General features: G+C 39.8%; 1 protein-coding gene across 5 annotated transcripts in view; it reads left to right on the plus strand.

Annotated features, from left to right (window-relative positions):
- CNTN6 (contactin 6) overlaps positions 1 to 25,870 on the plus strand; it is a 223,589-nt gene that overhangs the window by 137,726 nt on the left and 59,993 nt on the right. For all 5 annotated transcript variants that reach the window (XM_043518977.1, XM_043518978.1, XM_038411465.2 and 2 more), the window contains 5 exons: positions 936 to 1,038; positions 17,196 to 17,380; positions 19,796 to 19,932; positions 23,753 to 23,882; positions 25,315 to 25,465. In XM_043518977.1, coding sequence (XP_043374912.1) covers positions 936 to 1,038; positions 17,196 to 17,380; positions 19,796 to 19,932; positions 23,753 to 23,882; positions 25,315 to 25,465 — 706 coding nt within the window. The remainder of the gene's footprint in view (positions 1 to 935; positions 1,039 to 17,195; positions 17,381 to 19,795; positions 19,933 to 23,752; positions 23,883 to 25,314; positions 25,466 to 25,870) is intronic.

Genomic DNA, 25,870 nt, shown 5'->3' on the forward strand with positions numbered 1-25,870 from the left:
CTTCTTATCTTCTACCCTCTTTCTTTACATTAGGGAGAGTAGGGGCCTGATCCAGAGCATACTGAAATTCATGGGAGTATTTCCATTAACATCAATGGGGTTTGGATCAGGCCCCAGGCCAGTGATCTCTGAAGCACTGTGCGACAGTGAAGAACAACACACATAATGTTAATGAAATTCTTGTTAAACATAAAAAAAGAAGCACTGGTTTATAGCCAATATGGAATATGGGTGAAGACACTGAACAGATTGAACAGCCCTGTATAGTTAGGAAATTCAGTTTTAAGCATATTGGCTAAAAATATAAGCCTGCAATCACTGCAATGCTAAACACCCTCAAACAGATCCTATTCACAGTAAACATTGCAGATGCTAAACCCTTAGTCAGATTTTCCAAAGTGCTCAGTGCAGAAAATTGGAACCAGATTTTCCAAAACCTTCAGATCCTGTTTAGGTACCTACATTAAATGATCAGATTTTCAAAAGTTCTCAGTACCCAGCTGCTTTCATTGTTTTCATCTTCACCCATATCTCATACTGAATATTGCTTTTTATACTTGACAGCATTGTGGTTAACACTGTGTGTATTAGCAGTCATTGCTCTGAATGGGAGCTTCTGGTTGCTCAGGTTTTTTCAAATATCTTGACCCACAAGTGAAATTTACCCTGGGCAAAACCTGTACACTACTTAAGATCCACATAGACTCAGATAATTCCTGGGCCTTATAGTGGCTGCTTGCAATGGGGTAAAATTCATGCAGAACCGCAATCCTGCTCCCTCTGAAATCATTTGAAAAATGCTGATTGATTTCCATGGGAACAGGATGAGGCTCTAATTTTAGAAATAACCACATCCTTTCTTTTACGCTGAAATCATGCTGCACTAGACAGGTCTCAAACACAACTGTAGTGCTAGCTGTTTTGATGTTCAACAGGTGTGATGGGAGAGTATGAACCAAAGATTGAAGTACGTTTTCCAGAAACAACATATGCAGCGAAGGGTTCATCTGTTAAACTGGAATGCTTTGCCCTTGGAAAGTAAGGAGTTTTTGGTTTTGTTTTAATGTTTGTTATTCAACAGTGATAGTCACTGTGAGTTGTGAATATCTTTGGAATGCTGGGTCACAGTGGAGATTTTTTGATTGGTTGTCATCCAAATATCAAAAATACCTAGATAGGTCCTTTAAAAAAACCAACCCTTATTTTGGTTTATTATTGTTTCTGTATTAAATATTCACAATGATGCAGGCCAGCAAACAAACAAAAATCTGAAGCTGACTTAGTGGCCGGTTTTGTTACAAACTCAGAACTCTGACTGCATTCACTGAAAGGTTCATCAAGCTGTGTAGACCTTGGAAGAAAGCCCAAGCCTTAGTTTAGAACAATCTTGGGCTGATTTGCAGTTTTCAGTCAAGATCATGTAAAATACTATGTGAAACCAAATTTTGTGTTCAAATTCACATCTCAAAATAAAACTTGGGATGAACCCATGCGGATTGAACCTGAATGTATTGTAAGGAACCTTCCAAAATGGAGCTACTGACGTTTGTGCAGTCCACTTTATAACTACTGTTGAGATGTGCTGATTATCTCTTGAGAGGTGCTAAGGATCAAACCTCACATTATAGTCCATCAGAGTTACAGGTACTCAGCACCCATCAGGACTGGAATATCCTCTAGGCATAGTATTTATAGGAATCTGTTGTGCTTGTCCAAAGGACTAATTGAAGTAGCTTGTCTTTCTACCTCATACTTCACAACATGTTGTTCAGTAAGACATTCATTCAGCAATAGAGTGAGCCAGATCCTCAGCTGGTGTAATTCAACTGGTGTAATTCAAATTGGTGCTGTCCCAATTTACTCCCGCTGACGATCTGGCCAGTTTCTAAGCTATCCTGTTGCATGATTAATTGGTGTTTTCAAATAAAAAGCATGTTCTTGTTTTTAATATTAAAAACAATTAACTGACATTTGTAAAGGATAATTACAGATAAACTGAAACGCTTAGAGATGCAGAAGGTGTTATATCCCCTTCTCATAGTATGTCAAATATAGTACAGTTCTTCTGAGAGATGATTGGCCCTTTTAGCTACAACATGGGTCTTTCTAAGAACAGTGTTTATTAAATGGCATTGAATTGACTGGAACTGCTATGATAAATACATTTTGGAAAAAAAATTGTAATGGGAACTTGCTAAACACTGTAGTGAATCTCTTCTTAGATTAGCCACCAATGCTCACCTCACTATAATGATATGCTTTCATCAAACACAAGTTATTCAGCTCAATAAAGGGTTAACAAGGCCTGTGTTATACAGGAGGGCAGACTGGATATTCTAAAGGTCCTTTCTGGCCTTAAAATCTATGAACTGCAAGAAACTCCAGTTGATTTGCTTTCCTAATCTTAGTCCTGGTCTACACTGGGCGGAGGAAAGGGTACTGTTGATTTAAATTACGCAACTTCAGCTAGCTGAAGTCGATGTATTTAGATCTACCTACCGCAGTGTCTTCATCAGTGTCTACTGATGCTCCCCTGCCAATTCTGCCTAAACTTCTTGCTCTGGTGGAGTACCGGAGTCAACAGGAGAGCACTTGGCAGTCGATTTATCGCATCTTCACTGGATGCGATAAATCAACCCCCACTGGATCGATCACTCCAGAGGTAAGTGTAGACATGCCCTTAATCTCTATTAATCTCCATGTCCGAGGAAGACAAAGATCCCAGTAGAGCACTCAAGATCATTTCCAACATGTCCTGTAGGGATCTGTGTCAGTTAATGCAATAAATGTAAAGTAGGTTAAGAAGATCAGAATGTTCCCTGAGTATATATTTTCTTTAGAAAAATCCGCAGATTGTTGACTTCTATTTAGTTTTCGTTCACTTTGACAATCTGTTTTAAGGTTGTGAGCTTTTAAATGTTTAGAGCTTTTCCAGAGGTTAAAAGGCTGAGTTGTACAGAAGACAAATTAATCAAATGTTCCTGCAGAAACCACTGTGAGAAGAAGAAAAATAAAATAAATTAACAAAACAAACAAACAAACAAAACTAATAGGAGGAAAAAAATCAACAATTTTTATGACACTTTCTCCCAGATTAGTCTTCTACATTTAACAAATCTGATTCCCCCTCTGCAAGACTGTGATTTTGCTTTATATACTTACAGTTATGCACATTTAAAGCCTTCATTTAAGAAAGAGTGGGTGAGTCAGTGTTGGCTTTACATTTCAAAGGTTTAAGTATGAGTTTTATCAGATGTATGGAGAATATACGACAGAAAGAGATACTGGCTACATAGGCGTGTAAGTTATACATTAAAAAAATGTTGCCATATTATTTCAGGGAGTTCAAGAAGGGCATAATAATGTGGTGCATGAGGCTTGCTCACATTCTGGGCACTTTGTAAAAAAAATGAACACGATCTGACTATCCAAAAGGAGGTGAGGCTAAGGCTAAATCCCTTAAACAGTATGGTACTCTCCGAGTTGTGTTTAAAACAGGGAGCAAGTTATAGCTGTTCAAAGCAGCTTCTGCTACCCCACATATGTAATCACAGCTGATATCAGTACTGGTATGGTATCTTTGGGATACATTCAGTAAGTACCAGTGACTACTGTACAATAATAAATAAATAAATATGGGTATCATTGATACCGTACTGACAATACGTACTTAGTGGAACAAGTGTGTATTGGAGGGGTGCTGTTCGGTATTCAAATCTGTGTAATGGTATTTTAGGAGAATATTTCCATTATACATTTGCTATAGTACAGATATACTCTCTTTTCTTTCATGCAGTCCTTGATTTTTTTAAATTGAATTCAGCCATGCACCACATTTCTACCAGCATGTGAATATGTGAAAAGACACCATTCCAGAGTTGACAAGCATGTACGAGAACAGCAGGAAAAAAAGGATAGTATACGCATCATTCTTAAGCAGGTTACATAGGGCCATAAGGGAAGGGAACAGAAGGAGACTCCACCGATTGGAAGGCATGAGATGCACTGTCCTAGGGTTGGGGGTTCCACAACTACCGCTCCCAAGAGAAGGTGGGTGGTGATGGTCGGGGACTCTCTCTTCAGGGGGACTGAGTCATCTATCTGCTGCCCTGACCGGGAAAACTGAGAAGTCTGCTGCTTGCCAGGAGCTAGGATTCACGATGTGACGGAGAGACTGCTGAGATCCATCAAGCCCTTGGATCGCTACCCCTTCCTGCTTCTCCACATGGGCACCAACGATACTGCCAAGAATGACTTTGAGCGGATCACTGCAGACTACGTGGCTCTGGGAAGAAGGATAAAGGAGTTTGAGGTGCAAGTGGTCTTCTCGTCCATCCTCCCTGTGGAAGGAAAAGGCCTGAGTAGAGACCGTCGAATAGTGGAAGTCAACGAATGGCTACGCAGGTGGTGTCGGAGAGAAGGCTTTGGATTCTTTGACCATGGGATGGTGTTCCAATAAGGAGGAGTGCTAGGCAGAGACAGGCTCCACCTAATGAAGAGGGGGAAGAGCATCTTCGCAAGCAGGCTGGCTAACCTAGTGAGGATGGCTTTAAACTAGGTTCACTGGGGGAAGGAGACCAAAGTCCTGAGGTAAGTGGGGAAGTGGGATACCAGGAGGAAGCATGAGCAGGAACGTGTGAGAGGGCAGGGCTCCTGCCTCATACTGAGAAAGAGGGATGATTAGTGAGTTATCTCAAGTGCCTATACACAAATGCAAGGGAAGCAAGGAAACAAGCAGGGAGAACTGGAAGTCCTGGCACAGTCAAGGAATTATGATGTAACTGGAATAACAGAGACTTGGTGGAATAACTCACATGGCTGGAGTACTGTCATGGATGGATATAAACTGTTCAGGGAGGACAGGCAGGGCAGAAAAGGTCGGGGAGTTGTATTGTATGTAAGGGAGCAGTATGACTGCTCAGAGCTCAAGTATGAAACTGCAGAAAAACCTGAGAGTCTCTGGATTAAGTTTAGAAGTGTGAGCAACAAGGGTGATGTCGTGGTGGGAGTCTGCTATAGACCACCGGACCAGGGGGATGAGGTGGACGAGGCTTTCTTCCGGCAACTCATGGAAGTTACTAGATCACAGGCCCTGATTCTCATGGGAGTCTTCAATTACCCTGATATCTGCTGGGAGAGCAATACAGTGGTGCACCGACAATCCAGGAAGTTTTTGGAAAGTGTAGGGGACAATTTCCTGGTGCAAGTGCTGGAGGAACCAACTAAGGGCAGAGCTCTTCTTGACCTTCTGCTCACAAACCAGGAAGAATTAGTAGGGGAAGCAAAAGTGGATGGGAACCTGGGAGGCAGTGACCATTAGATGGTCGAGTTCAAGATCCTGACACAAGGAAGAAAGGAGAGCAGCAGAATACAGACCCTGGACTTCAGAAAAGCAGACTTTGATTCCCTCAGGGAACTGATGGGCAGGATCCCCTGGGAGAATAACTTGAGGGGGAAAGGATTCTGGGAGAGTTGGCTGTATTTTAAAGAATCCTTATTGAGGTTACAGGGACAAACCATCTCGATGTGTAGAAAGAATAGCAAATATGGCAGGCGACCAGCTTGGCTTAACAGTGAAATCCTTGCTGATCTTAAACACAAAAAAGAAGCTTACAAGAAGTGGAAGATTGGACAAATGACCAGGGAAGAATATAAAAATATTGCTCGGGCATGCAGGAGTGAAATCAGGAAGGCCAAATCACACCTGGAGTTGCAGCTAGCAAGAGATGTTAAGAGTAACAAGAAGGGTTTCTTCAGGTATGTTAGCAACAAGAAGAAAGTCAAGGAAAGTGTTGAATAAGGGAGGCAACATAGTGACAGAGGATGTGGAAAAAGCTAATGTACTCAATAATTTTTTTGCCTCTGTCTTCACGAACAAGGTCAGCTCCCAGACAACTGCACTGGGCAGCACAGCATGGGGAGGAGGTGACCAGCCCTCTGTGGAGAAAGAAGTGGTTTGGGACTATTTAAAAAGCTGGACGAGCACAAGTCCATGGGGCCGGATGCGCTGCATCCGAGAGTGCTAAAGGAGTTGGCGGATGTGATTGCAGAGCCATTGGCCATTATCTTTGAAAACTCATGGCGATTGGGGGAAGTCCCGAATGACTGGAAAAAGGCTAATGTAGTGCCTATCTTTAAAAAAGGGAAGAAGGAGGATCCTGGGAACTACAGGTCAGTCAGCCTCACCTCAGTCCCTGGAAAAATCATGGAGCAGGTCCTCAAGGAATCAATTCTGAAGCACTTAGAGGAGAGGAAAGTGATCAGGAATATTTAGCATGGATTCACCAAGGGCAAGTCATGCCTGACTAATCTAATTGCCTTCTACGATGAAATAACTGGCTCTGTGGATGAGGGGAAAGCAGTGGATGTGTTGTTCCTTGACTTTAGCAAAACTTTTGACATGCTCTCCCACAGTATTCTTGCCAGCAAGTTAAAGAAGTATGGGCTGGATGAATGGACTATAAGATGGATAGAAAGCTGGATAGATTGTCGGGCTCAACGGGTAGCGATCAATGGCTCCATGTTTAGTTGGCAGCCAGTATCAAGTGGAGTGCCCCAAGGGTCAATCCTCGGGCCAGTTTTGTTCAATATCTTCATAAATGATCTAGAAGATGGTGTGGATTGCACCTTCAGCAAGTTTGCAGATGACACTAAACTGGGAGGAGAGGTAGATACGCTGGAGGGTAGGGATAGGATACAGAGGGCCCTAGACAAATTAGAGGATTGGGCCAAAAGAAATCTGATGAGGTTCAACAAGGACAAGTGCAGAGTCCTGCACTTAGGACGGAAGAATCCCATGCACCGCTACAGACCCGGCACCGAATGGCTCGGCAGCAGTTCTGCAGAAAAGGACTCGTTACAGTGGACGAGAAGCTGGATATGAGTCAACAGTGTGCCCTTGTTGCCAAGAAGGCCAATGTCATTTTGGGATGTATAAGTAGGGGCACTGCCAGCAGATCGAGGGATGTGATCGTTCCCCTCTATTCGACATTGGTGAGGCCTCATCTGGAGTACTGTGTCCAGTTTTGGGCCCCACACTACAAGAAGGATGTGGAAAAATTGGAAAGAGTCCAGCGGAGGGCAACAAAAATGATTAGGGAACTGGAACACGTGACTTATGAGGAGATGCTGAGGGAACTGGGATTATTTAGTCTGCGGAAGAGAAGAATGAGGGGGGATTTGATAGCTGCTTTCAACTACCTGAAAGGGGGTTCCAAAGAGGATGGATCTAGACTGTTCTCAGTGGCAGCAGATGACAGAACAAGGAGTAATGGTCTCAAGTTGCAGTGGGGGAGGTTTAGGTTGGATATTAGGAAAAACTTTTTCACTAGGAGGGTGGTGAACCACTGGAATGTGTTACCTAGGGATGTGGTGGAATCTCCTTCTTTAGAAATTTATAAGGTCAAGCTTGACAAAGCCCTGGCTGGGATTATTTAGATGGGAATTGGTCCTGCTTTGAGCAGGGGGTTGGACTAGATGACCACCTGAGGTCCCTTCCAACCCTGATATATATATGTAAACCTCAAAGTCAAAATAAAGCATTTCATTTCAGGTCTAACAAAATATTTAGTTCGATCCAGAATGATTTTTTTTTCAACTTATTAATTTGCTAATAATTGCAAAAAAAAAAATTCATTACAGGTCAACCTGAAGCATTTCGTTTTCTGGAACTGTCAGCAAACTGAACAATCACTTTGCACACCTCTAAGTGACTGTTTGGGGGGAGGGATAGCTCAGTGGTTTGAGCATTGGCCTGCTAAACCCAAGGTTGTGAGTTCAATCCTTTAGGGGGGCCATTTCAGGATCTGGGGCAAAAATTGGGGATTGGCCCTGCTTTGAGCAGGGGGTTAGACTAAATGACCTCCTGAGGTCCCTTCCAAACCTGATATTTTATGATGAGCCTGGGTGCTTTTGAAAATCTCACAAGGTGAGATTTCATATTGTCTAAACATATCAGCTCAACATTTTTTTTGAAATACACCTCTTATATAGCTCAGCTGTTATGACGTATTGTCTCTCTTCGTATTCAGAACTGCATTCCCATTATCCACTCATATATATTCATACTATTAGTCCACTTGGGTCAGCCAATGCCATCAGCTGTCAATGTCTTTGTGCTGTGTATTACAGAGATCTTTCACATCTAAGCTGGTGATAGACAACCTGCTGTACTTTTGCACTCCAAAAGCCTTAAATGAAAGTACTTGCACGGTGTTTAGAGAAACACAACCTTTTCCTTTTCTGGAACATAAAACCACACCACTGACTGCTGCTCGCAACACATATTTGCACTCTAATATATATGAGTATGAGAACAAAGTTAAGTTTGAACTGTAGACATTGTTTGTATTTTCTGACTTCTGAATCTTTTGTTCTTAGCCATCCCATTGTATTAACCCCAGTTTAATGGATTCTAAATGACAGTAAGAATGAAGATGTTGACTTATTGGCAATTCTATGATTAGACTTCTCCTTTTTGCTTATATGCAGTGACCTAACATTTCTTTCTAAAAGAATATTGACTTTTAAATATATCTTTTCCTCACTACAATATTTCCTACACCCTGGACATAGCATGTAAACTAGTATATCAATGATTGGGACCTCAGGTAATTCTGAAGCGTCTCAATGAAGAATTAATAATTTTACCTTTTCTGTAATATTTATGGCACAGTGCTGCAAATAACAGTAAAGAACAAGCATTTTCAATAAAAATGCTAATAAATATCTCCTTCATTTTTAATTTCATTTTTTTTCTTTGTAGCTTTTCAATACTAGCACTGTAGCTGTTAAGAAATAGCCAGAAAAATGGTGTTAGATAAAGACCTTAGCCTCTATGCTATGGCCTTCTATTTTTGTGGTAACACTTTGGGGCACTGTAAATGATAAATGATCATTATCTGCTATTACAGATGGCAAAATGAATATAGGTATAAATACATAAAAAGGACATTATAGCTGAAATGTTGACCCTTAACTCTAGTGCGCTAGTGGGTGCCACATATATAATAATTGAGAATAGAAAACAATACCATGTAGAAAATTTCAGTTACCGAAATCTGCCAGAAACTAATAATAGAGATCAAATTCATCCAGTGACTTCAAAAACTAAAGGACTAGTGGGGAAGCCTGGGGGTGGGGATGGGGGTGATCATTAGAATTATTCTGCCTCCAGAGGTAAAGTCTCTTGTTGAAGAGCAACAATGTCAAGCAAGAAACAGAATGCAATGTCAAGCAAGAAACAGAAGAAAAAGTTCAGGTAATAAGTACAGCTGCATAATAAATTGTCAGTACTAGAAAGAATAATTTACCATTAATTGTAATTAATGGACTTAATAATTCATGACTTCAAAATCCATTAGTCTTGATTGGATTTTGTGTTCCTTAGTAGTGGTGATTCAAGAAAAAATGTCATGATAGTTTAGATCAAGATAATTAAGGTGGAGTATTTATTATTATATATACAAGGAATGATAATACATTAACAAATGGGATAGTGATGGATTGGTGTTAGGTTGATGTAAATGCAGGGTACGTCCGATGATGTCCGGGGACTTACTCTTCTTGTAAACGAGAGTAACTGGAGCCTGTCTCGATTATTATTATTTATTACAGCAGGATTAAAAACATTAGGTAACAGTGAGAATTAGAAATGACAAAAAACCTAGGAAGAGGTTTTATTGTATCAAAATTGTTTTTCTATCTCTAGTTATAAGTGAAAATAAACGTTGTGCCCACTATCTTTTGGTTGTATGGTTCTGGAAAATTGAAGGTCAAAGGATAAATTTAGCTTCCTCTGTCTCTTACATTATTTGACTAATCACTGGTGCCGGAATTTGCCCCTCCCCCAACTTGTCCCCTGCAGATTTTTTTCCATCCAGCAGAATAATAGATTCTGCCAGGGAGGTGTTGCTATTATACCTTTCACCCAGCAGAGGCTGCTGTGTTGTTAGAAGAGCGGGCAGCTAGCTTACTACCAGAGCAGTCACCTTCAGAGAAAGACGGGGTACTTTGGCTCCCCCCCGCAACTTCTACAAAGGTGTTGGTGCCCTAGGCTATAATAGATATAACCAATACTGAAGAGACCAGACTGAAGAAAGACCAATTAATATACTGGGGGGGAAATCCTTCCAGAACTCTGCTTCACTGGCACTTTGGCTGCCAAGAAGAAGGCAATTTTTTTGTCACAATAGATCTCAGAAATCAGTAAGTTGAATTACCAAGAACATGAAGGTGGACAGAGCATCAATATTAGAGTTGCTCGGTTGAGGTGGTTTCCTGGTAGATGGAGAAACTGCATGTAAGTTAGCTGTTCACAAAATATTTGAAGGACAGGAATGTACCTCCAAGCTGAAAAACAACATTAATATCAAATTATAAAACAAGCATGAAGGATCCCATAATTAGTGGTGAATGGAGCAGGCAGTATTCAAAAGTAATTTTAAAATCATGAATCATCTACTGACAGTGAATTGTATGCTGGAGAATATAACAAGACTCTGTGTATAGCTTCCCCAGACCACGAAGAAACCTTTGACTTTTAGATGGAAAATAAATTAATATTGAAAGTGTTGGATGCTTGGGTGGGTTGGAGGACACAAATATCTTGCATCTCCATCAGAGGAATAGCAGTTACATTTATGATTAACTAGAAGGGTGAACAGAATAGGACAAATGAAGCATTTAAATGTGCTTTAGTTTCATTATTTTACACAGAAGGAAACTGAAATTCAGAAGACTTACTTGACTAAATTCCCATGGCCACATAGTAACTCAGTGGCAGAACTGAGATCTAAACTTCTGAGTTCCAGCCTTGTGTTCATTCCACTGAACAACATTACCGCCATGCGACATTAAAGGTCACATTTTAGAATTAACTGTATCAATAGTGCTAGATATTCTTACTTTCATTATGCTTTTGAAAGGGTTTACTGCAATAAAGGATCAGACACATTGCCTTTAATGCCAGAAGGGACCATCACGATCATCTAGTCTGACCTCCTGCACATTATAGGCCACAGAACTTCACCCACCCACTCTTGTAGTAGGCCCATAGCTATGGTTGAGTTACTGAAGTCCTCAAATCTTGACATGAAGACTTCACATTACAGAGAATCCACCATTTACTCTAGTTTAAATTTGCAGTGACCCTGGCCCCATGCTTCAAAGGAAGGCAGAAGGCACCCGGGATCTCTGACAATCTGACCTGGGATAAAATTCCTTCTTAACTCCAAATATGGTCATCAGTTAGACCCTGGGCATGTGGGCAAAACCCATCTGCCAAATACCTGGGAAAGAATTCTCTGTAGCAACTTAGAGCCCTCCTCCTCTATTGTCCCATCTCCAACTGTAGGGGATATTTGCTAATAGTGGTCATGGATGGGCTGTATGTCATTAGTCCCATCATTTCAATCCTATTATAAACTTATCAAACTTAGTCTTAAAACAGGTTAGGTTTTTCTTGTCCTCTTTTAGAGTTTCACTCCTTTGATAGTTAGGTACTTTCACCTAATTTCAGTTTGGTGGCTGAACAAAACAAATCGAAAAAAAAATCTTTTCAGGTCAAACTGAAACAAAAATGTTTCAATTTTTTTAGCAAAACTAAATGTCAAAAACAGTTTTGTTTTGATTTTGAGTTTTAAAAAGCATTTTAATATTTATGTTTTTGATAAAATGAGGGAACTTCCAAAATGAGATACCTTTCCAGAAATGCTTTTTCATCCTGACTTGGGCCAAATTGGAATAGGAGCATGGTTACTTGTGAAAATAAACAAAATGGTTCCCGAAACAGGCACACATGCTGCAAATGCAAAGTTCACTTGTATTCTGGCTGGGAGTAACCCTGTTCATAGCCATTCCCCATACAGATTATCTCTGCTAACATCAGGAATAATACTTTTGGGAGTTTGTGTATAGGCCATTGCTGGATCAGAGAACATACAAGCACATACATGGGGACCATATAGCTCAGGCCCTTTGAATCATAATCCAGAACACTTATCAAGGGGGGCTCCCCATCATCTTGCCACAGTTTTTGGACAGAGTCAGCATTGTGTCTATACTTTCCAAAAATGCTTACTAACTATATAAAAAACATACAAGGTCTAGCTAACTCTACACACTGGTACTTTGCTAAGATCTGGTGGCTTCTGAAATAGAAGACATGGAGGATCACTAGAAAGCTCCTGTAGTGGGGCAGTCACCCTCCTCCAGCTCAGAAGAGGTTAAAAGCTAGCCCTTGAAGAGGGCTGGGGTGGAGAGCCAATCAAAAAAGTCTGGGAGGCAGACAATCAGGGCCAGGCTGGGCCCTATAAATGGGCTGCAGGGCCAGAAGGCAGCCAGTCTCTCTCCAGCTTTGGAAACAGATGGATCTGGCTGCCTGAAGGACCAAAGGGTACCTTGGACAGCATAGTGCTGGGGAAGGGCAGGAGGAGCTGAGGGAGCTCCAGCCTGGCAAACCCCCAGTCAGAGGCCTTGCTGTCAGGGCTGGAAGAGGTATTAGGGCTCTGGGGAGGCAGCCAGGGAAGGAAGAGGCAGCAGGTCCAACCCCCTGGTCAATGGTGAGTGGTCACTTCAGACTGCAGTTTGCCCTTGTGGGAAGGGGCTAGATGAAGACTGGCAGTGGGTCACTGAGGCAAGGTGGGCTTAGGAGATTGGGCTTCCACAGAGAGGGGAGGACCCCGAGTGTGGGAGCACTGCTGTGGGGCAGTAATCAGGAGAAGGGGCACCATGGGTCGGGAGGGATGCAGGGCCTGAAGTACAGAGGTGGAGACCAGGAAGCAGGCACTGGTAGGGAGACACCAACCAGCAGGAGTTCCAATATGCTACAAATCGGTTGGACAATTTCTAGCCCACACTCCTGATTCAGGGAATGGATATTTTCGCTGATGCTCCGCACATTAACTGCTAGAGACAACAGATCCTTAGCATTACATCACCAGTTACAAGCTCCAGGGGGATCATCTCCATCTCCCTGTTGTACTGCTTGAGGTGGATCACTTGATTCTTGTCACACTTCTGACCAAACATCTCCTGCAGAGGAATGGAAGCCTCAGCTGCTCTCCAAGTAATAAAGCAGCATGATTGGAATCTTGAGCCCTTTAATTATTATGCCCTTTGGATCTTAATTCTTTCGTGTGTCAGTATTTGATGCAGACATTATAGGAGCTTTCAAATCTCAGCTTTGTCTCATTTGTTTAACCAGGCATGGTCTTAATTATCTAAGCTGTAAATTTAATTTTATTGTGAAATGCCCTGAGATGCACAGCATGAAAGATGCGACAAAAAAACAGTGTGATCGACTGACTGTTAGGCTATCTGTGCCTTCATTTAATGATGAGATGGAACTTTCCTGTTCGTGCAGATTATGGTGTTACAAACACATTAAATTGAGGCCCAGTGTGATAAGACTTATCCCCCAAAATAAAATATTTTTTGTCTTCTTTTCTATCTAATTTAGTAACTTATGGATGCGTGACTCTGCGGTCTGTGCTGTAGAATATGAATAAAAGTAGTAGCTGCACCCAATGTCCCTAGGTGCTCTGGAGCTTTCAGACAAACTATAGATTTATGTTCACAGACATGCACACATTTATATACTGTGTTTTCTTATTTTGGAAGAAAAGATCGAGACTTTGCTGTCTGTGAAGTGCAATACATTTTAAAATTGTCCTCATGGTTCTTAGACTAAAATAAGTAACTGTTTAGGGTGGGGAAGATTTGTAATGTCATTTAAATCTATAGAAACCAGATAAAAAGCTGCATTGTACAAAAAATAGTGATTGAAGACATGGAAAGTCCATGCTAATGAGTTACCAGAAAAGCCAATGGAGAAATGTAAACCTTCTCAAACAGCCCAGATAATACAGATTCTATTTATGTATGATAGGCACATAACAGAAACACTGATCCTACTATAGACTGCAACAGCAGTCATTTAACCTATAATTTGGGTTGAAGAAGGTCTGCTGGAACTGCTGTCCTCGCAAATGAATTCTCTCTCTTTTGATAAAACTAGGCCACTCACTCGGTCTAAGCCTCTACTATGAGAGAACGAAGTACTGTTGAGTATTTATTGCAATTACTAATTTAAATAGTGCAAAGTTGAGGAGCCAAATGCTGATTTTTACTTCTGTCATCCTGTAATAGTTCACAAGAGAGGAGAAATGCATTTCAAATCATGTTGGTACAAAGGAAAAGGGGAGGGGGGGCAGGGGAAAAGGAGATTTTGTCTTGAAAGATCCGCAAGGAAGTAATTATAAGGATCTGGTATGGATAAGGAAAACAGGAGGACATCTTCAGCGCAGGCCTTGCTAAACAGATTGACTGAAGAGGCATTTTTCCACAGAGCCCTGCCTCTGACCTTGGTGTCTGCTGAAGACTTTCCTTATTCATGAATAGTGTGATTGCTCAGATAAAACAAACGAGTAACAGGGTAAGACATATTTAAATAATCATTTCTGGATAACAAAGTATGAGTGAAAACACTTAATAGTTTTTGTTTTTTTGTCTTCTTTTATCCTCTCCCCCCCAATGGCCCCTACTTTCTCTTCATCTTTTTGCCAGCTAACTCCCACACCAGAAGACACAGTTTTTAAAAGTTTAGCAATTCACCTATTGTTTAATATGCAATATCATTTTTAAAAGCCTGACATGTTCTCCTGCCTATTATCAATGGTTTCAGTCAATCTATAGCAAGATCCACTCCAACGAATCTTGATCACAATAATGAGGGGACAGGCCTTTTCTGCACACTGACTGCAATTTTTACATGAGTTTAAGAAGCAGTGTGTTTTGCAATAATCCAGTGCATGGAAGCAGAGCCCTGGATAACAGTGAGCTGGTCTTCATCAGCAAAAAAGAGAGTATAACCTCCTGCAGAACCACAAATAATAAAAGCAATCATTTTACTTTGTAATAAAATTAATCAGTTTACAACCACTGCTATCTGACCTTCCAGAAGAGACTTGGGGCCCAAAAAGTGCTGTAGGTTACAAACCTGCACAACAAAAGAGGGCATAGCACATTTATTGTGGGCACTGATAAAATCTTGCTTGCTTCCTCCAGGTGCTTCCCTTGCTACTGACATTACCTCAGTTTTAATTCAGTTAAGACTCCTTCAGCTAGCTCTCAGCCATTTCCCAGTCTCACTTAGAGTAACTTGTTTAGCTACATTGGAGGGGTCAGATTAGAATCATATATATACACACTCAGGACTGTGGCTAAATGCCATAGTCAGGCACAGAGTGAATTGCATATAGACGCACACTGACTGTGTAAGCAGCATAGTTTTGATGAAATACTAAGATAGCTGGATAGATCACGGAGTTCTCTAATAGCTAAAGTTCTGGTCTTGATGCTATACCTTTCTGTTTCATATAGCAGAAAGGAGCTTAGGTTAGAAGTCCTTCTGCTGCACAATTTATCAACTTCTGCCAGCACTAGATTGCTGAAAACATTTGCAAAGTTTTCAGTGCATCTGGTCTTCGTTTTGAGTTTGCAATGGTACCCAAACCAAGTGAGGTTTGCATGATTTTGTCTTTCATTATATTTCATGGTGCTCTAACTGTAAATTGTTCTGGTTTCAGAGTAGCAGCCGTGTTAGTCTGTATTCGCAAAAAGAAAAGGAGTACTTGTGGCACCTTAGAGACTAACAAATTTATTTGAGCATAAGCTTTCGTGAGCCACGAAAGCTCATGCTCAAATAAATTTGTTAGTCTCTAACGTGCCACAAGTACTCCTTTTCTTTTTGTAAATTGTTCTGTGCACATTTGTTTTTTCCTACTTAGATAACTATATTTCCATACAGATAACATTTGACCTCTCTCTCAATATAAGTAGACACAGACTCATACACAGTATAGCTTCTACTCTACAAGTTGATACAGGTCAGTGAACCTGAATCTCAGAGCCCAAGCTCTGGTCCTCCCTGCCCAGGTTCCAACGTCTACACCGCAGTTAAACAGCCTGAGCCCTGTGAGCCTGAGTCAGCCAGTTGTGAAGTTTTATTAGCAGGACAGACATATACAATGAGGCTCCATGCAGGAGCAGAGATCTGCCCATGAAGAGGAACATGCAGGATCGGGACATATACTTACTGGTCCCTTGGAACATGTATACAACAAGTTACACAAAATATATATGTTGCCATTGTAAATTTTAGTACGGAATATTTTCTGATGACATTACTAGCCATAGGGAAAAAAAAAAAAAAAACCCTCCAGCATTCAGTCAAAGCCTCTTCAAAAAGCTGTTACCAGTGTAACAGATCTTCTACAGTGGAAAAGCAACTTACTTTACTTTTCAGTACATGAAAGGCAACCTTGAAATGCAAGACTATTAATATTTCAAAGTGTTCTGGTGACACAATAAATCATGAAGGTGAAGTGTGTATGGTCTGTGATATTACCAGAAACTCAAGAAGTATTTGTAGCCTTGTTCACACTTGACTATTTTTTATCATATAGAATACATTGATCCAAACGTCAATGGAAACGATAAAAAAGCTATAAAATGCGAAACAAGGAAATATTCTCCCTTGTCTCTTTACCTTCTTCCTGACACAGTCACTCATCCTCTTTTCCTGTTCTCTGCTCATTTCTCTTTTTTTGTACCCTCCCTTCACTACATCTTTTTATGTCCTTATTTACAGCTCTTCATTCCTCCTTTGTGTTCCTGTCTGAAGTTTCATCATTCTGATTAGTGAGGAGTATCTGAAATGGTGCAGATTGGTTGGTTTTGTTCTGAAAATCAACCAATAATTCAGATGCTTGCATGAAGATTAGTTGCCCTTTCAAGCTTTCTGAGCTCTCCCCTCCCACAATCTCCTCTCTCTCTCTCTCTCTCTCTCTCTCTCTCAGGTATCAGATGGCAGGATTTGGTCCTAAAAGTTGAGCAGATCTGGGTGATGCAGTACTGGCTGAGGCTGGAATTTTCAAAAGCACTTAAGTGACTTAGGAACACACTTCCAATTGCGGTCAATCGGATCTGTGCTTCTAAGCCGCTTGGATGCTTCTGAAAATCCCATCCTTGGAGAACACTTTAAATAAAACTTTTAGATATGTGCAAGTGTTTTTAAAACTTGTTTAAAATCCTTCCCTCTTCCCCCTGGAGTTATTGTTAAGGGATTACACTTTATCTTTTCTCTGATGTATTGATTGAACTATCCCCACATCTAATGCAGTATAATTATTTAGTCCAGTTCCCAGTATTAGCTGGAAAAGGAGTGATGGACACCCATTGGCAAGGAAAATCAAACACTACAAATCCAAAGGAGTCCTTGAAATCCCAGATTTTCAGCAGGAAGATGAAGGCTTTTATGAGTGTATTGCAGGAAACATTCGAGGAAGAAACATTGCAAGAGGTCAACTAATAATCTACGGTGAGCAAATGGAATTGTTTTTACATAGAGTATGTTAGCATTTCAAAATATTCTGTACACGACTAAGATAATGAAGTCCATTAGCCCCTTGCCAGGAGATATCAGTGAAGAATACAGTTTCAGGTTAAGCTGATTAATAAAAGGATTGAAAGTTTGAAATGACCTCTGAATTACAATTTAAACTTCAGCGAGTACAAGATATTGTGTATTAGTATCAGATTGAAGAATGTAGGCTGTGCCATGCTGCAGCTATGAAAGTTAATATAAGGCAGAAAGAAACCTCATGTATTTACATGAAACATTAGGGATGGATAGAGAATTTACTCTCAGCCCATATCATGGGGGCAGCATGTAGCTGTGATGTCTCATGAACATAGGGAAGGAACTGTGACCCTCTGATCTATACCAGTAGCAGATTCCTTCACCTACCATCCTGGTTTAGCTGTGTTGACCAATGTGTTGTAGAAGAGAGTCATTCTCCAACTACCCCTTGCCCACCTGCACAGAAGTGTAGAGTAGCAGCCCTATGAAACCAATCACCACTCCTATTCTATGACCCATGATGCATGTAGCCCTCACAGGAAAATCAGGGGGCATCTTATCACCTTTGTTCTCATGCATGGGTACACAGGACAAACCCACATTCTTTCTCTAAATAGCAAAGTATGGCACTCTTCTTTATAGGCCGGAAATAATGTAAAAGTAAGGAGAGTAAAGAAAAAAATAGGACAATGAGAAAGGATCATTCAAAACTAAGCTCTCTGATCCTACAGGTGGCTCTATGTGAGCAGACACTTCTTTCTTTATTTTGCAAACTTTCATTCTAATGTACAGAGTCTGGTTTAGCTGACAGGCTAACAATCTCCAGGTTAATGTCAAAGCACAGGTTTATGCCAGGAATAGAACAATTTGCTGCTGCTTTAATTGTTGTTGATGGTGATGCTTTGGTTGGGGTTGTTTTGCTCTCATTGTCTAGTTGTTTTCATGGAATGTGAATCAAATGGTTGGATTACATTTCGCAGATTACCTTGCCATGACTAATAACTACAAATTTAATTATACAATTATTAATGGAGTAAATGCAATTAAGATTGCAAGCTTATTAATTGTGCTTTGCAATCTCATTCATAATTGTTAGTAGGCCATGAAATGTATATAAATAGCACAGATATTTTCACAAGCATTTTTCATGATTTTATAAGCAGGATGGTATGATTTGTGTGATGTACTTCCTCATGCTTAATTCCCACACTGTTGCAGAATGTTGTGTCCATCCCCACTATCCTGTGTCTGTCTGGTCTATTTAGACTGTAAGTTCTTTGGGACGGGAACTGTCTGCGACGTTGTGTTTGTACAGTGCCTAGCACAATGGGGTTCCATTCTTGGTTAGTCCTCCGGCACTGCTGTAATAAATATGATTCACAATGAACAGTAAGCATGATCAGCTTTTACCATCTTGTTCTTTTATTACAAATGTACATTCCCAGTGCAGGGACTGGCCTCTAAGAGTGGTTTGCATCCAGGGATGAACAATTTGGGGACACAGAGTCAGGATTCTACCAATAACTAGCTGTGTATCAGGAATAACACTGAAGGATATTTTATCAAAGTATCACGTTCTGATCATCCCCTGAAAATACAGTGATCTTCTTTGTTAATTAAGGTAGGACTGTGATTGGCCCTTACACTGGAGAGTGAGATGGTATGTGCTCAAAGAGCCTCTCTGTGTTTTGAACACGCTGCCCAAGAGTCTCTTACAGGAGAACACAGTGACGGCTCCCTGTGTATGCCTCTCAGGGATGCCTATCAGCTCAAAGAAGGCAAACAGTAGCAAGGAATAGGAGGGACTGTGTGCCTGCTCTCCTCTGTGCTAGTCTGTGGAGCAGGATCAGCACACCAGAGAGAGCAGATGTCGTCATCATCATGTCACAGTCCCCTGGTTCACTGAAGAGTTCGCAGAGGGATATCTCCCAGTGCACCCCTCAAGGATGCAGTTTGCTATTTATTATTACTTAGGGTGACCAGATGTCCCGATTTTATAAGGACAGTCCCAATAGTTGGGACATTTTTTTTATATGGGCTCCTATTATCCCCCACCCCGTCTGGATTTTTCACATTTGCTATCTGGTCACCCTATTATTACTAATATTAGTACTGTAGTGCTTAGGAGCCCCAGTCATATTCCAGGATCCTATTGTGCTAGCTGCTGTACAAACATAGAACAAATAGATGGTCCCTACCTAGAGAGTTTATGATCCAAGTATAAGACAAAAGACAACAGATGGATACAGACAGACTGGGGAGTACAAGGAATCAATGAGACAATATTGGTCCATGTGAAAGGCTGTACTCTGAGAAAACCAAAAGCCTAGCTTCTATTTACAACGCTTTGCACTTTTTGTCTTGTTAATACAGCACTCCCTGAATGGGATAAAAAAATCCAAAATGCCTATCTGTCTCTCTATGACAGCTTGTTTTGGGAATGTAAAGCAAGTGGAAAGCCAAGTCCTTCCTACAGTTGGTTAAAAAATGGCCAACCCCTTATGCCAGAGGTAAGATACAATATTTTTTACATTGTTTAGCAGATGGGTTTGACTTTGGCTTTTCTAAAAAAAAAAAACAAAAACCGGATCATTTTGTGAGTATTGTTGCCCCTTCTTAAGTGGAATTATCAAGTCTGTCTTTGAAGAAGAAGATGTTTTTTAAAAAGCCTGCCATTTTCTAATGGTATTCTTTTAATAAAAGAGGGATAAAATACTCTAGTCTCACTAATATTTTTCACTGTAGTTACAGTACATTGTAAATGGAATACTTCAGGCAACAAAATGTAGAATGTTATTGCTCAATGGACTAAATGGATAGTTTGCAGGTGAATGTACAGTGAGTGTAATAAAATATTCACTCTTTCACAGCACTATGCTTGCTGAAAATATCATACAAAGCTGCTTTCCACCCTAAGATTTATTCTATAGTATAGGTCCACTGTTTAACAAACTACTTCTTTCTGACCACATAGCTGGTCACCTCTATGTTATTTCTGCTTGTGTGTATGTAGTGCTGTATCCTTCATTTTGTCTTAATAACTCAAAAAATGAGTCAGATGAAACATGGGGAGGGGGGATTCAGCTTCTGCGTGAACTGCCTGTATTATTTTTTAAAGGGGGTTTTAAATTCATAGACTTTCTGCTATAAAAAAAAAGAAGAAGAAGAAGAAGAAAAAAGTACATTGAGAGGATAGCAAACACCCTGCAGGTAGAACTAACTATGCAGAAGATATCTGTAGTCAGAGTCTTGATGAAAAAAGTGGCTAAGTAATGTGATGTTGTTAATTAGTTAGCAATATACCAACTACATAACCCCAGGCTATGCTCTCATCACATTTTCAGTATAATCAAGGTTGGATTGGGTCAGTACATGGCTGGGAGACCTCCAAGGGGCAGGAAAAAAAGCAGGATGCTGAAGAAATTGTTTTTGCTGACTTAATAGGTGGCACTCTTTCCTATAAAAAGAAAAGGAGTACTTGTGGCACCTTAGAGACTAACAAATTTATTAGAGCATAAGCTTTCGTGAGCTACAGCTCACTTCCACCAAATGCATCCGATGAAGTGAGCTGTAGCTCACGAAAGCTTATGCTCTAATAAATTTGTTAGTCTCTAAGGTGCCACAAGTACTCCTTTTCTTTTTGCGAATACAGACTAACACGGCTGCTACTCTGAAACTCTTTCCTATGCATCAATGTAGTAACAAGACGACATCAAATAATCTCTGCAACTAGCATTATCTTTTACTATTAGGAAGTTACATGAAATGCATTGACTAGTTCACAAATGTATATTTTATTTTAGATGCATACAGTATTTCAGCTGAGGATTCTATTACATACTGTAACGCAGTATGGCGCACTCTAAATTCTATGGAGACAGTGTAGCCAGTCTCAGGAATATAATAATAAAACAAATCTGTTGCTTCCAGACCTGCATTCAATGATGGAATTTATATTCTGTTGTTGTGGGTTTCTTTCTCACTGATTCATTTTGGAGAGAGTACTCTCTCTTGCTTTTTGGTATTCTACTTTACAGTGTGGCTTTTACTGTCCCTGGAGGATAGTGATAGTAAGACTTGAAATATTTGGTTTTAAGTTATGTTAGTAGTACAGAGCTAGTTTTATTGTGTGTTGAGGAAAAGTGAAGAAAAAAATTGTTTAAAGCATAGAAACAAAAATATGGGCCAAATTTATCCCTAGTGTGTGTGTGGTCTTTTTATTTGTTTTGTTGTTGTTTTTACTTCAGCAGCACTACACTGTTGATTAAATTGGCCTAGTAAAAGCTGAAATTCAAGCTAAGAATATCCAGCCTCCATCAGATGATCTGTGCTGGCTGCCTGTTGGTTTCCAGCTGAAGTTTAAGGTTAAGACTGTCATGTAAAGCCCTAATTGACTTGGGACCTACCTACCTAAACTACTTAATATTTTACCCTTCGAATACAAGGATACCAAACTGTAGTTATGGATCAAATTGTTCAACAGTAACTAGGTATTTTCACAAGTTAAGTATATCATTAAATGATCCAAAGTTGGAGGACTAAATGTGCTTATCAATGGAAAAAAGTCCACCGCCCTCCAAAATTTTATTCTGATTGTGAAGATTTGGTTGTTTTCACATGACTCATGCCTTAAATGTTTTAGGCAATATTATCTAATCTGCTGGACACCTGAAATGTTTAACTGATGACTGAGGTAAGGCTTAAGTAGAGTTTATTTATTTAACAAACAATAAGAAATAATGTTGTTCGCTGTTTTGTAGCCGTGTTGTTCCCAGGATATTAGAGAGACAAGGTGGGTGAGGCAATATCTTTTCTTGGACCAATTTCTGTTGGTGAGAGAGACAAGTTTCAAAGACAGTCGTGATGCTGTTGTAATCTAGCCTAGCTGTATTCTCTGTCTTAGTCTCTACAGCTGCTTCTCTGTGTGGGAATATATGAGTGTTAGCTGGATAAGTGGCACAGCACAGTGTCCTGCAGGTTGTGTGGCATATTTATGATTTGTAATAAGGTAGCCCTTGATCATAATCCTTAAATCATTAAGGGAAAGTCTAGAGAACATACAGGCAGAGTGAATATTGGCAAACATCATATTAGTTCCATGATTTAAAGAAAACGAGAGAGAAGGTTTATTTGGAGGGAATTAGGTAAACAGCAAGGGAAGTGGAGAAAGCATTGAAGAGAGGAAGGTGAAGAGAGGGGACGAGAGGCGAGAAGGAGAAATGAAGGGAGTATTATGGGCAGGTGGAGTGAGGCTGTGGTAAGTGACTGTTAAGGAGGGCGTGAGTGACTGTTAGAGAGGGTGTGTGAGGGGTTGGAGCAAACAGCCAACCAACAGAGAGGAGAGAATGTCCAAAGTAAAAACTGAGAAACAGTCTGTTGATATCATAAATGTCCAAAGGCCCCTAATTCAGCTTCTTCTTCTGTATCTGCTCCTGCCTGCTGAGTTTTTGGCTGTACTCTGTAGCTTTTCTCTTCCCCAAATCCACATGGATGGAGGGGAAGGATGGACTACATGGGGAGGGGTCTCCCTGAAGATTTCTGTCTCTCAGATGCTGAAGGGGGTAAACCCCTCGAGGTCTCATTTTCCACCTCCTCTCATGGTGCATCTGTCCCTGATGCAGCTGCTTTGGTCTCTGCTTCGTGTTAATCATAAGCCTTTAGCTCTCAATGCAGCAATGCCTTTAAACAATGAGACTTCAGCATGTGCCCATAGTTAAACATATGTTTAAGTGCTTGGATAAACTGGGGCCTTAAAGCTAGAGCTGGCCGAATAACAAATTCTTTGGTTTCCTGGCAATTTTAATAAATTGCCAAAGAATTCATTTTGGGTCAAGCTAAAAACAATTATTTAAAAATGTTTGGCAAATGAAAAATTGAAATCAAAACATTTGACCCCCGACTAATTTTTTCAAACTTTTTTATGTGTTTATTTATTAAAATAAATTAAAGAAAGTTTCTAAAATAAAGGTAATTTAAAGTAGAAAAATAAAATGTTTTTCTTTTTATGTTTTTTAACTGAAATAATTAAATCAAAATCTACACAAATTTGCAAAATTTGTTGGTGTTGCTGAATCTGAATTTTTCTCCAAAAAAAAGTTTAATGAGAAAAATTTTGCTTAACTCCTCTTATATCATTACAGCCATTATGTAACCTTTATTCTAAGGTATATATTTGAGCTAAGCTACTTGGCTTCTTTTATTTATTTTTTTTATTTTCATAGTGTTTTAATAAACATTCAAAAACAACAAAATCTCACCTTCTGACTCATGACCACCAGCTTTTATGTTAACTTCTTCAGACAAAATGTTTACTTGTTTTTCCTTTATTAGGAGAGAATTCAAATAGAAAATGGAACTCTTACCATAACTATGCTGAATGTATCAGATTCTGGCCTTTATCAGTGTGTTGCGGAAAACAAATACAATACAATTTATGCAAATGCTGAGTTAAGAGTGATAGGTAAGTAAATGAGTCAGCTAGAATGTAAAACTAATTTTGAAATTCTGAAAGTGAGAAATGAAGAGAGCTGACTGAATACTTCAAAAATAGCTTTTGTGGACTATTTGAATTCCACAAGGCTGTTTAGTTCAGCTATTTTTGTATCCCTTACTGTTCGCAAACATTTGGGCAAACGTGTTTTGTTTGCATGAATGTTTGTGGGAAAGGATGTTCTTTATCAGTATTTTCATTTGAGCAGCATTTCTGTGGGTGAAAAAGGGTGCTTATTGTGTGTTATTCCTTACTTACTGGAATTATTATTTGTTATTCTTCAATTTAAAAACATCAGTCATCATTTCAAGCAAGCAAAAAATGTCATGTGATTTAAGCACAATTAGTGCATATAATCTCAATATGAATCTGAACAACACCCACAGGCTGAAATTTGTTCACATGTGGTGAAATTCATCCCTGTACAGAGAGTCATTTTGCAGCCTATACAACAATCAGGTCCCACTTCAGCCATCAGAACACAATCTCCAATTGCACTAAATGTTGCGTAGGTCTTGTGCTGCTCCTCTCAGCAAGATTGAATTTCACCCACAAATTATTTGACAAATACCTGTGAATAATGAATGGATTTCGTACATCAAGATCAGATCATGAACAGAAAAAAAAACTAATTGAAAAATTTATTTGCAATGAATAATCTACACTCTCACAATGAATACAATGGACTTGATTCAGTCTTAATGCAGTTAATTCTGCTCAAGCTTTTGGTATGTCTACACTGCCGCTGGGCATATGGATTTGTAGTTCATGTAGACATATCTGCTTTAGCTTTTAATCCAGCTAGCTTGCTAAAAATAAATTGAAGATGCAACAGTGTGGTCTTTACCATGGGCTACACACGCCTACCTGACCCTATCTAGGTACACACTCATTATGCAGCCTGTTAGAGCTCTGCTAAATCACCTCATTCCTGATCTAAAATAAACATTCCTTCCAGTCCTCAGACTGTCCTAAGCAAAGCCTACCACAGAAAGTTGGGTTATTCTAATCCTTTTAGAAAAAAAAAAAGGAGTACTTGTGGCACCTTAGAGACCAACAAATTTATTTAATGCTCAAATAAATTTGTTAGTCTCTAAGGTGCCACAAGTACTCCTTTTCTTTTTGCAAATACAGACTAACATGGCTGCTACTCTGAAACCTGTCTAATCCTTTTGTTTCCAGGTGGACAAAATTCACAAAAGGCAATATAAATACAAAACCTCTAAACAGATTTAAGTTCCTAGAGTTCAAATAAAAAACATGAATTCAAATCTGCAAAGGCAAAAAGGCAATTGGATTCACCAACTATGCTCAGCAGAGAGAAAATTTCAGAAAATTAATTTACTTTGTTAGCTATATCATGAGTTTCTTCATTTTTTTCCTTTTCTTTTCTTTTTTGAAGCTTCAGCCCCGGATTTTTCCAAAAATCCTGTGAAACAAATGTCAGTTGCTCAAGTTGGGGGTGAAGTTACCATTGAATGTAAACCAAATGCTTCTCCCAGGGCAGTTATCAACTGGAAAAAGGGCACCAATGTTCTGCGACAAAACAAAAGGTACTTCAGTAAACTGATTGCTGAGCTGTTTGGGGTTTTTTTTGGTTTTTTTTTGTTTTTTTTTTTCTGGTATCTGAACATTGGTTGACTAAGTATCATTTTTGACAGCTCATTGCTGGAATACTCGAATGCTGCAGGCCTATTCATATGAACTCTAGCCATACCATTCTAGATAAAAAGCTGATTGACAACAAAGCTGGGTTTAATATATTTGGGTAACTGTAAATTCTGTCTGTGGACACATGTTTTGCTTTCTTGAACAGCTATAGCATTGCAATAGTCTCTGGGCCATCTCTTCTTATCCCATACAAAGCCTGATTGAATCAGCTTCATGGTAGGGAGTTCAGTGGAGCTTTGAGTGGATGAAATCTACCTCCTGGCTCCAGATCAACTGCACAGTAGCTT

The sequence above is a fragment of the Dermochelys coriacea genome, chromosome 7, assembly GCF_009764565.3.
Source record: "Dermochelys coriacea isolate rDerCor1 chromosome 7, rDerCor1.pri.v4, whole genome shotgun sequence".
NCBI lineage: Eukaryota > Metazoa > Chordata > Testudines > Dermochelyidae > Dermochelys > Dermochelys coriacea.